The sequence below is a fragment of the Lutra lutra genome, chromosome 13 (assembly GCF_902655055.1).
Source record: "Lutra lutra chromosome 13, mLutLut1.2, whole genome shotgun sequence".
NCBI lineage: Eukaryota > Metazoa > Chordata > Mammalia > Carnivora > Mustelidae > Lutra > Lutra lutra.
Window position 1 is genome coordinate 46840463 of NC_062290.1, and position 16009 is coordinate 46856471.

The window sequence follows — 16009 nt, forward strand, 5'->3', positions numbered from 1 at the left end:
GGAAGCAGGCTTCTCGCTGAGCAGAGAGCCCGATGCGGGACTCGATCCCAGGACCCTGAGATCATGACCTGAGCCGAAGGCAGCGGCTTAACCCACTGAGCCACCCAGGCGCCCCAATAAAGCTTAATTTTTTAAAAGATTTTATTTATTTGATGGCAGAGAGAGAGAGAGAACAAGTAGGGGGTGCGGTAGGCAGAGGCAGAGGGAAAAGCAGACTCCCCACCTAGCAGGGAGCCCAATGCTGGGCTTGATCTCAGGACCCTGGGATCATGACCTGAGAGCTGAAGGCAGATGCTTATCTGACTGAGCCACCCAGGAGCCCCTATAAGGCTTAATTTTTACTTCCCATCTTTTCAGTTCTGTATCTGTATAAGTCAGTCTCTCGTAACAGGACAGTCTCTCATAACAGGACAGTTATAATCTAGAGATTTCTAATTTGTTTCTTTCTTTTTTTTTTTTTTTTTAAAGATTTTATTTATTTATTTGACAGACAGAGATCACAAGTAGGCAGAGAGGCAGGCAGAGAGAGAGAGGAGAAAGCAGGCTCCCTGCAGAGCGGAGAGCCTGATGTGGGGCTCGATCCTAGGACCCTGGGTCATGACCTGAGCTGAAGGCAGAGGCTTTAACCCACTGAGCCACCCAGGTGCCCCTCTAATTTGTTTCATCATGCTCTGTATGAATTGAATCTTTTTATTAGCAGGCAATATTTAATGCTTCTTTGATGTCTCTGACTTCTCCTGAGCCATGTGGGCACACTGCTCACCTTGGCAAGAGTTCTGTCTATCTCTGTCCCTGATGGCACTACTTTATTTCCATGAGGAGTCATTTCTCAGATTGACTTAAGCATAACCTCTTCTCTGGGTATTATTTCAATTTAGAGCTGTCAGGCTGTTTCATATTGCCGAAGTTATTCACAGTTATTAATTCCCAGGTTACAGCTGAACCAATGCTGTTCCTGTCAACATTCTGTCTGTTACAAAAATGAATTGTCCTCAGTCCAAGTCTGCCACCTGCCCAGGGTTGTCTCTTACCAGAGCTGGAGCGGGGCGAATACAGTGATTTTTTTTTTTTTTTTTTTTTGTCTTCCCTCTCACGGGGTGCCTGGGTGGTACAGTTGGTTGAGCTTTTTTGGCTTGGGTCATGGTCTCAGGGGCTTGGCATTGAGCCCCGTGTTGGGGGCCACACTTAGTGCAGAGTCTGTTTGTCCACCCTCTACCCCCTGGGCATGCACTCTCTCTCAAATAAATAAATAAAATCTTAAAAAAAAAAAATCTGGGTGGCTCAGTCAGGCATTTGCCTTCAGCTCAGGTTATGATCTCAGGGTCCTGGGATTGAGCCCCATGTTGTGCTCCCTGCTCGGTCAGGAGCCTGCTTCTCCCCTTGCTTGTGTTCCCCTCTCTTGATGTCTCTCTCTCTCTGTCAAATAAAATCTTAAAAAAAATAAATAAAAATAAATTTTTAAAAATCTTCCCTCTCACCGGTGAATACTTTTTTTTTAGTGATAATAGGTTTGTTTTTTGTTTTTTTGCTTTTTTTCCCCAACTCTATTGCCTCTGGATCTTGTATATTGATCCTTTTCTCCCCTCCTGCTGGAACCAGGAGCACTTGGTAAATAGGAGGAAGAGTTGAAATCAGGTGTTCTAGAGTTCCATCTGTTTTATTTTTGTGTAATCCTATTAGCTCAGATATGTGCAGAGGAGTTTTTGGCAGGAATTGAAAATTCTGTACTTTGTTGGAAGGATTGATTTCTTACAATGAAGTATAAAAAATAAATGAATATATCTCTGACAAATAGACTTACTTCATTTAATCGTGCCTCTTTTTGTTGGTTTTTCAGTTCTCCTACAAGCTTGCTTTCCCCATAACCAGCATGTATGGATCAATATTTACAGCCTGGAGGATCCTTGAAGTAATGAGAGAAGAGTCTGCTGCCAGTGACTGGCTGTTTTCTGTAGAGTCCTTGCTCCCTATTACCACAGTGATCCCTGTGCATGTTTTCCTTCTGTTGGCTCACCTCCTTGTTGAAGATCAAGGACAAAATCTTCGCCAGATTCTGAAGGTCACTACATTATTAGCCCAAGCAGATTCTTCTCAGGTAAAGTAAGAAAATAATAGAACAGTAATGGGGATAAAGCTTAACTCTTGGAATTATAGATTATTCTTGGTTTGTGGATGGTTTTGATCAAAATCTTAAATTATGGGTTGATTCATTTTTGGGGAGAGTTGGGAGGCTGTTTTTATCTTCTCAGTTCTTTTTTTTTTTTTTTTTTAAGGTTTATTTATTTGCCAGAGAGATAGAGCACAAGTAGGCAGAGCAGCAGGCAGAGGGAGAGGGAGAAGCAGGCTCTCCATTGAGCAGAGAGCCCAATGCGGGGCTTGATTCCAGGGCTCTGGTATCCTGACTTGAGCAGAAGGCAGAGGCTTAACCCACTGAGCCACCCAGGTGCCCCCTCAGTTGGTTCTTCTTTGTCCGTACTCTGAGTTAATGAATACTTGATGCAAACGTTTCTTCAATGAAAGCACATTTCACTGTGAAAGCTACTCATGATGCTATTCTGGTACTATGGTTTATTTGTAGATTTGCTCGTTTGTAACACTCTGTTAACTTTTGCAGCCTATTCCAAGGTGAATATCCCTTAGTTCTAATATTGATCTTTTACTTTATTTACTTATTAATTAAAGATTTTATCAGAGCGAGAAGGAGCAAGCACAGAAGTTGGGGGAGTGGTGCAGAGGGAGAGGGAGAAGTAGACTCCTTGCCGAGCACAGAGTTTGATGTGGGGCTCCATCTCAGGACCCTGAGTGAGAGAATCGCTTCTCGGCCTTTTGGCTAAGATCAAGTGTAGTATCAGGACCCTGAGATCGTGACCTGGGCTGAAGGCAGATGCTTAACTGACTGAGCCACCCAGGCACCCCTAATATTGATCTTTTGAAGTGGATGCAGATTAATTAATTTAGGGTAAAGATGCCTATGTAATAGGCATTAATCTCTCTTTGACTTTTGGCAGTTTGATCCTATCTTCAGTCTTTAATTAAACAATACTGGGTCCTTGCTATGTATAGTAAGGATGAACATGCTGGGTTATGAGGGTGAATAATCATTGTTCCTGTCTGCACAGAACTTGGAGTGTAATAAGTAGGCAGACATTATTAAGACTCTCCCTCCCCACTTTAACCATATATTTGGTAAAGTAATCTAATTTTTTTCCCACTGGATAGACTGAAGGGAAGGATTTCCATACCAAATAGGTATGGTATGTGCTTATGCTTCTTTTCAAACACAGTGAAGAAAAAGTTCATCTCTTTATGGAAAATTTGTGTTCCTTTAGGAAATAATTTAGTTGTAGAGGTGGGAGAAATACGTTCATCTAAGATCTGAAGTTAATGTATTTGGATTCTTTTTATCCCCAACTTGCATGCTTTTTCCTTCCAGTCAAGTAAACAACTACTGATCACAAAAAGTTTTCCTTCTGACTAGACCTCTTATGGTCTGATTCTCCATATGGATCTGTAATGTTCTCCAAGTACCTGTGTCCTTCATATATGGCATGGGCATAATGTGAATCATTTCACTTGGCTTCCCACTTTGTTTCTTCCTTCACCTTCTGTAATAAATCAGCTTCTAATAAATGTTTTGTTTCAGTGTAGACACCTTAGAGGATAGTATCTTTATAATAGTTAATGCATCAATAATGCCCAGAGATTCTCTAAAGAAATGCTATAGCAAGTTACCTGACCTTTGTATGCCACTGATGTAAAACATATATTACATCAAATTATGTGTTGATACGCAGGAAATGCATTGGTCTTTGAAATTCTAGGGTGATACTTTGGGTTATAAGTAACAGAGACCCATCTGTCTTAAATAGCTTTTATTAGCTCCAGAATTTAGAACAAGCATGGCCTAGACAGTATATTCACTGTATAGTTTCTTTGTTTCCTCTGTGAATTGGCCGGCAGCCCAAAGCCTTATAACCTTATATTCCATCCAAAAGGAAAGGAGATGGGGAGGTGTTTGGATTGACCTTGTTGGGTCACATGCCCACACTGAATCAACTGTTATGGCAGGAGAATGGGACACTTTAATGCACTTTAACTGGCCATCGTGGGTAGCATGGAAGTGGGTGAAGTGTCAGCCCTGAAATTGTCTGTGCCACCAGGATCCTGTGAATAGAGGGTGAGATGATTCACCAAAGGAAAAATAGTTTCCTGGTGATAAAAGTGGGAATATGCTAAATAGGCAAAAAAAATGTAGTGGGGAACTTCTCAGTTAGTGTTCTGAGAAGACTGAAGTGGTGTAAGTGCATTTCAGGTTTGCCAAGACTATCTCCCCTCCAAGCTCTTGGGCACCCAGGTAGTTTTCCAAGCTCTGGGTACTTGGCTGGTCACTTCTGGCCACCTGGTCTTTCAGCTGTTCTCCCCACTCTTCTTAGAAACTTGATTTTCATGTGTGCCATGAGATAGGAAAGGTTGGGAAGTACTAGAGTGACCATCAGGTTTATTCATTTATTCAATAAATGTTCAAGAAGCAGTGGGAGAAATCGAAGTTGGTATATTACACTTCCTTTAATTATTTCTGTATAGTTTTGAGATAAATGAGAGTGTCATTGTGCTGTTAGGATGAATAGTAGGGTGAAATGCTTAAAGAGCTATTCAGATTCGTGCATAAGCAAGGGCAGTATCATTAATAAGAGCTTAGAAGTGGAGTTTTTGTGAAAAGGACAAAAGTATCCTTGAACTAGGAGATACTGTTTTTTTTTTTTTTAAAGATTTTATTTATTTATTTGACAGAGATTACAAGAAGGCACAGAGACAAGCAGAGAGAGAGAGAGGGAAGCAGGCTCCCCACCGAGCAGAGAGCCCGATGTGGGACTCGATCCCAAGACCCCGAGATCATGACCCGAGCCGAAGGCAGAGGCTTTAACCCACTGAGCCACCCAGGCGCCCCCAGTGTTTTTGTTTTTCTTTTAAGATTTCTTCATTTATTTGAGATGGGAGGGGGGGGAGAGAAGAGCAGGGGAAGGGGCAGAGGGTGAGAATCTCAAGCAGACTCCCTGCTGAGCACAGGGCCTGACACAGGGCTTAATCTCACAATCCCTGAGGTCATGACCACAGTTGAAATCAAGAGTCCAGCACCTTGCCGGCTGAGCCACACAGGCGCCCTTAGGTGATACTGTTATTTTCTTCCCTCCTTATGAGGTGAACATGTCATATATTTTCACTGGACCTTAGTTATAGGTAAAGTAGCCAAAAGGAAAGGACTGAATATTTGGAAAAAGCCAATTTTCCAATTGTGAGTAGATACTTGGAATAGACTCAGTTGAAATGCGTTTGGTTATTGGCGGGTTGTTTCTGTTGCTTTAAGTTGACAAGTCTGCATGAAATGTATTAATACTTCATTTGTGTTTGTCCTTTCTCACCTTATGGAAAAAAGCTGTATTATGTGTAAGCAGTTTTTGGCTCAGATTCGGGAGCAGTTGATACTAAGATTGACTGATTGATTTGAGAGAGAGACGGAACAGAGGGACAGTGAGATGGAAAAGCAGGCTCCCTGCTGAGCAGAGATCCCAATGCGGGGCTCGATCCCAGGACCCTGACATAATGGCCTGAGCCAAAGGTAGACGCTTAACTAACTGAGCCACTCAGGTGCCCCTTATGGGCAGGTGATACTAAACAGAAGTCCTAGACTACTGATGAGCAGAAGCTAAGTAAATAGGCAGTTAAGAGTAGGAATTTCAAGGCTGTCTTCCACCTCTGTTTTGGTGGTCACTAAACCTCTATGATAGAATTCGTTGGCCTGCCGTATGCTTACTAAGTATTCAGTTTGTGTATCACCATGATTTATTGAAAGAATCCTACTAGAAGATCTTGTGAGAAAAAGTATTTCAAAAGTTTGAAAGAGATGAAGTATGTTTTGGTATGCTTGTTATTATTCTAAGGTATTAATTATGTTTAGTGCTGATTAATGGTAGTACGAGTCAGTGTTCTATTAGTGTTCATACTGGTAAGAAAATGGGCTTTTTAAAAAGCTGTGATTGTGTTACTTATCTTGCAGTCTGATGGATCCTCTTCCTCTGTGAGTTTTCATCTTTCACCCCTACATGGTTCCTGCGGGGCTTGCATTTTCCCTGTGGTTTAGTAGCTTTAGGACCATGGAAGACTAAATGGAGTTAAGTGGTTTGAAGGGAACTTGGCTTTGTGAGTATCATTTTAGAGTTAACTGGATGCAGATGATGATGTTGAAATAACCAGATAATTAACCAAAGCCACAGCAATAAATTGACACCTGAAAAAAATAGGGACCCTATCCCTCCCACCATCTAGGAATGCTGTCATTAGTTACTACTAATCCCAATAGTTTTCTTACCCGGACATCATGAGATTCAATTTGCAGAAGATTCAAGCTAGGTCAGGCAGTGCTCAGTAAAAGTTAGGTTCCTTTTACATGCTTGGCGGGAATGTCTTCTAGTGTTCTGGGGAGAGATCCAAGAATGAGCATCCTGTGTAAATTCCCATGGAAGTCTTGAAAATTTTAAACACATTGATTTAGTTTAGAGAGAGTTTTTCATATCCTAGTCTGTGATTATAATAGATGAGAGTGCCATCTATTTCCTAAATTAGTGTTTTTTTCTGGAAATAAAAGTTGATAGATTGGTGTGCTTTTTGGTTATGTTTATGTAATAGTTCCTGCCTTTCTGATACTGAGTAATGTTATTTTCCTTCATTTTGATGGAAGTCATTCGGACTGCCTTCAGAGATGCCTGAATGACAATGGAAGCACATGGCTTCATGGCTCATGTACAGTAATGTCCAGTTGGCCTTATTCTCGCCTCTTCAGAGAGCTATTTCCTACCTCTGTGAATTGTTCAGGATTGGGTTTCATCAGGAGTGAGATCAGTGGTAGTGAATTGTGAACATAGACTCTAATGAGTTAATTAAAGGATAATGTGGACTCCATGCCTAAATGAGGACATTTTCTGAACTTTATAGAATTTTAATGTTTTTTTCTAAGTAATCACATTCAGTGTGGAGCCAAGTGTGGGGCTTGAATGCATAATCCCAAGATCAAGACCTCAGCTGAGATCAAGAGTCAGGTGCTTAACTGACTGAGCTACTCAGGCACCCCTACAGCTTTTTTTGTTTATTTGTTTTTAAAGATTTTATTTATTTTTTTGAGAGGGTGAGAGAGAGCGAGCATGAGAAGAGGGGAAGGGGAGAGGGAGAAGCCGACTTTCCACTGAGCAGGGAGCCTGATGTGGAACTTGATCCCGGGATTCTTGGGATCATGACTTGAGCTGAAGGCAGACACTTAACCAACTGAGCCACCCAGGTGCCCCAACCCTACAGCTTTTTAGAAAGACAGATGAAATCTTATTTTGAACTCTGAGCCAATGACTGGCCAATTTGTGTACAGTATGATTGTGGACAGTTGGGAAATGTCTCAGACTGACAATTTCCTTAAGGAGAAGTTAATGACTCTTAACCAACAAGCCAACTTCAGATAAACTCCATATGTTTACCTGGGACTCCCCTAACCAAACCCCCAAGATGTTTTTCAGACCCCTAGGCCCTGTGAGAAGAAAAGGCTGTTACAAAGTTCTTAAAACCTTCCCTATCTATTAGCTTAGCTGTATTATATTAACTATATTATTAACTAATTATTATAACATAAGTTATTGTATTATGTATTTAACGTAATAGATTATATGAGTATATATTAATTACTATGATAATAGTATATATTAATTACTTATAAGTATTTATTAGAGTGGATATATTATTAACTATAGCTTCCCTATAGTTGTTGGAAGTGAGATTCTCAGTCTGATCCTGGAGAACAGAGATGTGGGAGGAAGCTGTTATTCCATATTGCAGTATGTTTATACAGAAGCCTTATTGGAATTATTAGGTGCTTAGCAGTAGATCTTCTAAATATATGTAGGGAGAACACCTGACAAAAGATTTTAGTCTTTTTGGAAATCAGGACTCCTGGTCAGTGGCTTTAAAACCTGAGAAATGATGTTTTCTCCCTATCTTTCTATATATAGTAAGAGTTTATGGCAAGACTCCATAGGTATTGGCATTGAACTTTAACCACAAGGGTTAGTAATTTTTAGGTAGGCTTGGGTGGTTGAAAATGAAATCTTAAAGCTTAGTATCTCAACTTCAGTGGAATAACTCTAAATACTCAGGTAATGTACATCGGTTTCTTTTTGACTGACTGATGGAATATGCCCAAAGGGAAAGTTTATGAACTTTGACTTTAGAGAAGTACATATTCCTTCCTTAAAACCTACTGTCATTGAAGAACGTAACAAATTGAGTTTTGTGAAACTCACTGCCTCTCTCAAACCCTTGGTACTTGCTTTTCTCTTGTTTGGAAGTGGGAAGAGAGATGCTATTTTTTGTTTTTTGTTTTTTAATTAATTTTTTTACTTGGAGTTTACAAGTCTCGGGTCTTTTATTTCCCTTTTACGTTTTGGTTGTTAAGTCTAGTTAAAGGTCTTGCTTAATGGGAACAATTGCCTTCTTTGATAATTTAATTTTATCCTCTGTAATGTTTTCAGGGCTTAATTTTTTCCATTTGTAAAAGTGTACACACTTCAGAGCCATTTGAAATCACTTATGTGGCTAGGTTCATGGCCCATGACTTGCTGGTCTTTCAAAAGTTATATATTATCACATAGTAAAAAAGCTGACTTTCAGGGCAGAATTCTGTGATAGTTCCACTCTGGGTCATAAGCCATATTTTAACATGGAAAATGAATAGGAAATGTGTGAAATTTAATGGTCTGTAAGTTACTGCTGTGAGAAAAGGAGAAAATATATTCTATAAAAGAACTTGCACAAAGAGTCTTTGGACACTTTGCACTCTGTTCTATTGTCACTGAGTTCTATGAATTGCTACCCCCTGAAGTCAGTCTGCTTTCTGTGTTCTTCACACCAGCAAAACGAAGCCAGAATGTACAGTACTTTTAATAAAGAGCTTTACAGATAAGAAGTGCCGTACGACTATTCCCTTGTAGCCATAGCATCGATTATGCCTAGAGCGAAATTGGGCTGAGCCTGTCAACATGAAACAATTAGACAAAGAGAAACACAGACTGAAATTCAAGGTCAGGTATCTATTCCATTTGGTGGTAGTATGCTTATTTCTTCTTTATAAACCCCACATAGATACCTGTAGAATGTTTTTAACTGGCATTTGAACCCTTCACTGTTTTTGTTTTTTCCTTTTATTTCAGAAAGCCTAGAATTTATACCCAGCAAGGAGTTCTGTATCAATTTCTTGCCCTCCCTGAGTGTTCATATTGGGCAGAGTTTCTTTTGAGGAAACTGTAGATTGTAAATCGCTTAAAATTGTCGCGGAAATTATTTGATTGTGATTTTCAGTTCCACCCTATATCACCGTGATATTCAGTAGTTCTAATACACTGAAACAGAAACATTTGTCTTGTTGTGTCACTGAGTCCTGAATATAGAGAGGGGGTGGGGTAAAGCCCTGAACTGCATTTGGAATAGTGGAGTCTATCTGCTCCCTGTTAAATACCAGATAGAGTAGCTTTGTCTTCTGGTTGAGACTCTCTAACAGAATTACCTGCCTGAAATGGGCTTCTAGTGTTGGTGAAGACGGAGATCAGATTTTGTGGCAACTTTGAATTTCAAAACTGGTAGGGGGAATTCCTCTCCACGGGAAAACGCATCGAAGTCCACTTTTGCCAGAATAAAAAATGTCATCTTTTAACGAGCGGACAGGGAAGGAAGAAGGTGTTATTGGTCTCCTGCCTACATGTATCATGGCCAGAAAGACCCAAGTGAAGCTGCCAGTTGACATCCTTTACCATTCATTCTTCAGCTCTTCCGAGTTAGCCCTTCAGATGAGAGGACAGTCTTTAAGGAAATATTGCTTTACATCTACAGGAGCAACCCATGCAAGCTCCCTACAGCCGACTTGGCACTGATTTATAAATATAAGTGGATAATGAAGGCTCACCAGACTTGGAGAAAACATAACAGCGTTAGTAACCAAAGAATCTGTTTCCAGAAGAAAGAGAACTCAGGAAGAAGAAGATAATGAAAAACAATCTAAGTCCTGAGAGAGATTGGAAAGCTGTTCTATCATTCTGTGTTCTTATATGGTAAACAAAAATACTGCTGTGAGAAAGAAGAAATTCAATAGTGAGATTTTAGAAATGGAAAATGTGATTGCCCCAGTATGTAAACAGAGACAGGATTAGTGATTTACAGAACATGCAAGTAAATAGTTCAGAATGCAGAACAACAACAACAAAAAATTAAAAAGTGAAGACACTGAGCGTCAATATTGGGAGTTGTAATATCTTTCTGTAGAAATTCCAGTTGGGGGATCGGAGAAAATGAAAGAGAAATTTAACACACGCCAGAAAACTATTTCATGAGCTGAAAAAAGACACAAGGATACTGGTTGTTGGAGCCCTTTGAAAGCCAAGTAGCATATGGAAGAATAGATCAGTACCTAAATGTGTCCCCTGAACTTAAAGGATAAAGAGAAAGTCATGAGAGATTTTTAGAGAAGAAGGGGGAAAAGAAAAACTTTTTTAAGATTGATCTTCATTTCTTTCTTTCTTTCTTTCTTTTTTTTTTTTTAAGAATTTTATTTTTATTTTATTTTTTTAAGATTTTATTTATTTGACAGAGATCACAGTAGGCAGAGAGGCAGGCAGAGAGAGAGGGGGAAGCAGGCTCCCTGCTGAGCAGGGAGCCCGATGCAGAGCTTGATCCCAGGACCTTGAGATCATGACCCGAGTGGAAGGCAGAGGCCTTAACCCACTGAGCCACCCAGGTGCCCTTAGAAATCTTGCTTTTTTTTTTTTTAATCATTTTAAAAAATTTATTTTCAGCATAACAGTATTCATTGTTCTTGTACCACACCCAGTGCTCCATTCAATCCGTGCCCTTTCTAATACCTACCACCTGGTTCCCCCAACCTCCCACCACCCCACCTCTTCAAACCCTTCAGATTGTTTTTCAGAGTCTGTAGTCTCTCATTGTTCACCTCCCCTTCCAATTTCCCCCAACTCCCTTCTCCTAACTCCCCATGTCCTCCATGGTATTTGTTATGCTCCACAAATAAGTGATCTTCATTTCTTAGCAGCACACTGGGTGGTGGAATACGTGGGATTATTGCCTTCTAAATTCTTGGGGAGAATCACTTTGTACCCAGATTATTCATCCCCATTATCCTACCTTTTATGACTGGTAATAAAGGCTTTTCAGTGGTGTCCAAGAATTCAAGAACATTTCTTGTTTGCTGATTTTTTTTGGGGGGGAGGGGAGGAAACCCCTTAAAGATGTGCTCCAACAAAATGGAAAAAAAGCACAGAGAAGAAATGTTGAATGGTGATCAAAATATCCAGTAAACCTTATGGTTAGTTTAAAATAATTTATTTATAGAGTATGAAAATTAACTACCTGGAACTAAGGTCCAAGCTTTAAAACATGGTAGGGGTAGGTAGTGATGGTGTAAAGAGTTGAGAATGTGCTGAGGGTGGAATTGTTTGGAAAATGAGTAGTTCTTGATGTCAGAAAAAGTTGAAATATGCGCATAAGCCCTTATTAGTAACAATTAGTGATTTATAATTTCTAAATAAAATAACAAAAGGAAAAAGAAAGAAACCCTAAAAGGATGGTAAATGTGAACATAAAATAAGATGGTAGGAATAATTCCAAGTAGACCAGTTATGACAGTTACTGTGAGTGAATTAAATTATCAAAAGAAAGGCTCATATACTCTATAATGTTTTTAAGAGGCAAACCTTGAAACAAGTGACAAAAATTGAAAATAAATGGTAACGAAAGCTAGGTAGATCATAAGATAGAAGATGTGGTAATGTTATCATCCACGGTAGATAATACAGAGTCCAAGATAAAAAGCCTCACAAAGGACAAAAGTTATTTGTTACTGATGTAGGTAGATTCCAAGTCAGCTTTCATTTAGAAGCTGTCCCATTGAAGTTAGGAATCAGAAAAATGCGGCTGATGGTCATGTTGCTATTTTTCTGGAGGTTCTGGCCATTGTTCACTGAAGAAAAAGAACTAGAACTTACATAATACGAAGGAAAAAGCCAGAGCTCCTTAGAAAATCCAAGAGAATTTACTTAAAGCTGTTGTTTTTAGAATGGATAAGAGAGTTCATTACAGTGGACAGATATAAGTGTACAAAACCAGTTGGTTTTCTTTACAAAATAACCCAGTAAATTAGATAACATTGGCAGTATATGGGAAAGGTGTAATTTATAAGCAGTGTAGAAGCAGTAACTTGAAATACTAGAAATGAAAAAAAAAAAAGAAATACTAGAAATGTATAGAAACAGTTTGATGTAATTATAAAATGTCACCAAAATACACTGGCATCTAATATGACACTTTAGATATGGAATTCACATCATAAATATTTATCGTGGATTGAAATTTAATGATCTTATGATTGCGAGACATTTCATTTTGCTTTTTCTGTTAACTATCTTTAATTGGTATATGGGTTCTGATTCATTACCATAAATTTGTGGCAGAAAGATATTCAATTAATCAATTTCATGTTATAGTGCCGAGGGCCCAAAAGGAAAGTGTTGGTCATGTTTGCCAGCTTGACTGAATTCTGAGTTCTGTTGAGTAAACCAGTTCTAGACCTTTTGATAGCCTGGCTTGTGCGTTGGAATAAATTCTTCTATCCTTAATCTTCAGTGCTAAATAGTTTTAAATGTCTACTCATTAGAAACTATAGTTTCTCCTTGAACAAAGAAATAGCAAATAAAAATAGCTAACATTTACATATGCTTACAACATACCAGTCACTATTTTAATCACTTTATTTGCATCTGTTAACTAACTCACAAACAGCTCTTTGAAGTTGCTACCACTACTGTTTAGGAACTGAGGCACAGAGTTTGCTTAAGTTCCCCAAAGTCACACAGCTAGTAATTGGCAAAGCCAGGATTTGAACCCAGCACAAAAGGTTCCAGAGTCTGTGCTCTTACCCAGTATGTTATTACTGTCTCTACAACTTTGAGTTAAACTATTAAAAACATTTTTTTGAAAGAACAAACAAGATTCCCTAACTTCACATTTTTAAGATTGGCCCAGTCAGTTGTAGAGAGAATTACATGCTAAGAGAAGAACATCAATGTTTGAAATCTGGCCAGGTCTTCAATCTTGTGTGATTTTTTTTTTTTTTTTTTTTTGCCTCCATTATGCTAGCTCCCTTTGGACCTTCTATAAATAGGCAAATCACATTTAGCCAGCTCTTTATACCTAACTAGAAAACCTATATACCATCCTAACTCCTGAAGGCATCCATCAAAGGGAAGATTGAGACAGTCCAAGTGAATCAGCAAATCAGCAAGCATGCTTGCAGTTGGGATTATTGCTTAATGGTCAAAATGATTTGATACTTCTTGGTTTGTAGTGATCCTAACTGGGAGATTCTGAAATCTAATCGAAGTCAGGTCTATTAGTAAACAAAAGAAGTAGGTTGTTGTAGTCTCTTTGAAAAATAATGTCTGTCAGTGCTGAAGAAAATTATATGTTGATTATTAGGTTTGAAACCTTTAAAATACTGTTAAGATACAGAGCTGATTCAGGATCTTGAAACGGCAAGATGGCATCAGTCCTTCAGAAAAAAGTCATGGAGAACCTCTTTGGGATGCATGTTTTAACTGGAACTTGGGATACAAAGACCCTTATTGGGGAATTCACAGTGCTTAGGGAAGATAGCAGTATCGGATCAGAATACCTTGTGGTGAGTGCGATAACACAGGGAGGTGCAGTGTGTTGTAGGAGGGAGGGAGGCCAGAGGGGCAGAGGAATCATAACAGGAAGACTGCCTGAGGTAGGTGATTCATAAGCTAGTCTTGCAGGTCGAATACAAGTTCAAAAAGAATATCTTCGAAATTAACTAGAAGAAGCATATATTGCTTTTTACACTATACAAAACACTACTTTTTATATATGGCATTTATATGATCCTCCTTGAGTACCATTGTTGGGCAAACAGTGCAATAAATACATTTCTGGAGGTGCTGGAGTAGTTTTTTGGTTTTGTTGTTTTTGTATATGAACTATAGGTTCCCTAGCTGTAATACATTTCTCATTTCAGATGTAATTTTTTTGTGTTGGGGAGTAAAAGCCACTGACAGTCACAGTTGTAGCTACTATGTGAAAGCTGTAACTGAAAGAATGCGTCAGGATTTGGTGGATTTGATGGGAAAGGTCTATTCTAGAATTCTGAAGGTAGGGCAGCTGGTAAAGTTCCCTTACCAGAAGTCTTGAGACTGATTCTCTCCCTTTGTTTTCTCACACTGGACTCCTATCGTACCAGTGATAATTTTGAGCTTTCCATGATGGGTAGTGGAATAGACTCTTTGGCAAGTTGTCAGAACAGTTGTGTAATGCAATTGGGCTTCCTGAAGTCCGTTTATTTCAAATGAGTAGGCATGGTTACAAACTCAGTGGAGCCAGGCAAGTAGTTAAGGAGTGACTTGGGTTGATTTCTGTGTGTCAGGCTTTCAATGTATTATGGGGCTTTCAGAGACCTCGTGTCCTGTTCTCCTTGTTCAGTAGCATTTTTGTGATAGTGGATTATACCTGCATTTAAGACAATTTGTGTCCCTCCCCCCCACCTAGAGAAAAAGATTATGTAAAAATATATGTAACCTGAGTTATATCATACCACAGAGTTAAACAGTGCTAAAGATGATTGAATGTGAGTAAGCGCAGATTAGCATTTTTAGATGTCCTAGAGTTATTTTGAATGTAATTGGTCTTCCGTGGAAACTTTCAATAGATTACAAGTAGACTTAGAATTCATAAAAGGAGTTCCTTAAAGGAAGCAGTCTTGCTTGTTTTATCTCCTAGTGACCTTGGACACTTCCTGGTCAGATTAGTTCCTGGACAGATAACTGCTTTGTTGCCTGCTTTGAATGAACACATAAATATATTAAATGCACGTATCCACCCTACTAGAACCAACAAAACCCTATTTTCCAGTATTGTCATGTGTTATCCAGACTAATAAAGGGAACAGTGTGGAGTCCAGGGATAGAATTTAGGTTCGGTTAGATTACAGTAAAATCTTATTAAGTGAAATCCTATTAATTTAAGGTTCAGGGTAATTAGATACAGGCTGAGTTAAAACATAAGCTGATTTTGAAGCTATTGTTTTTAGGCAGTTTGGGTTTGCTCATTTGCATGAGCACAATGAATGTGCCAATTTAAAATGATCACATTATCTATTCATTAAGACATATCAGCAGGGACTGGTACTTGGCAACACTTGGCTAATTAGTTTGTTACAGTATGTACATGAAAGTAATCGAATTTTGTTTCTTTAACGTTTTTCTCTAATCCAGTGTTTCCTACCTTCATTGTTTCCAGTAGTCTGAATTGTTATTAGTGATAATTACACTGGTGGCATTTTACTCTATTTAAGTGTATTTAGTTGTCAAATTGTATTCAGTTTTTAATGGTGCATCTTGATCTATGTAAGTGGAATTACCGTGGAATTATTTTGCTTGAAATACTGGTAGATACCTTGTTTTTACTAGTCTCATTTTATTAAGCATTTTCAAAATGTTCATTTTGTCACATATCCCCTCTCTCTCTCTCTCTCTCTGTGTCTCTCTCTCTCTCTGTCTCCCTGTCTCTGGCTCTGTCTCTCTCTTTCTAGCGAACTTCCTATATGGCAGGTTCTGGTAATACTAAGAAAAAGGGTATAGTCTTTGTTTTCAGAAATCATAGAGCTTAGTGTGTTGACAGAGATATGAAAATTTACTGTTTAGTGCAGGATGTTGAGTGCCATTGTGGAAGTAAGTAAGTGTCCGTAGAACATATGTGAAGCGGGGGAGCACAGGTTTCCCTGCTGCAGGGGACAGGGCAGGCAGGATGAATGGCAGGTGCAAAGATACAAATGTGTGGCAGTTCACGGGGTGGGGAACAAGGCAGCAAGGAGTCTTCTCCAAAACTGAGGTAGACA

The 16009-nt window shown here is 39.1% G+C and overlaps 1 protein-coding gene and 1 pseudogene across 4 annotated transcripts in view; both read left to right on the plus strand.

Moving 5' to 3' along the window:
* FOCAD (focadhesin) overlaps positions 1-16009 on the plus strand; it is a 304380-nt gene that overhangs the window by 103092 nt on the left and 185279 nt on the right. For all 4 annotated transcript variants that reach the window (XM_047699424.1, XM_047699423.1, XM_047699425.1 and 1 more), the window contains one exon: positions 1838-2095. In XM_047699424.1, the coding sequence (XP_047555380.1) occupies positions 1838-2095 (258 nt within the window). The remainder of the gene's footprint in view (positions 1-1837; positions 2096-16009) is intronic.
* LOC125084201 (uncharacterized) lies at positions 2811-3019 on the plus strand (annotated as a pseudogene).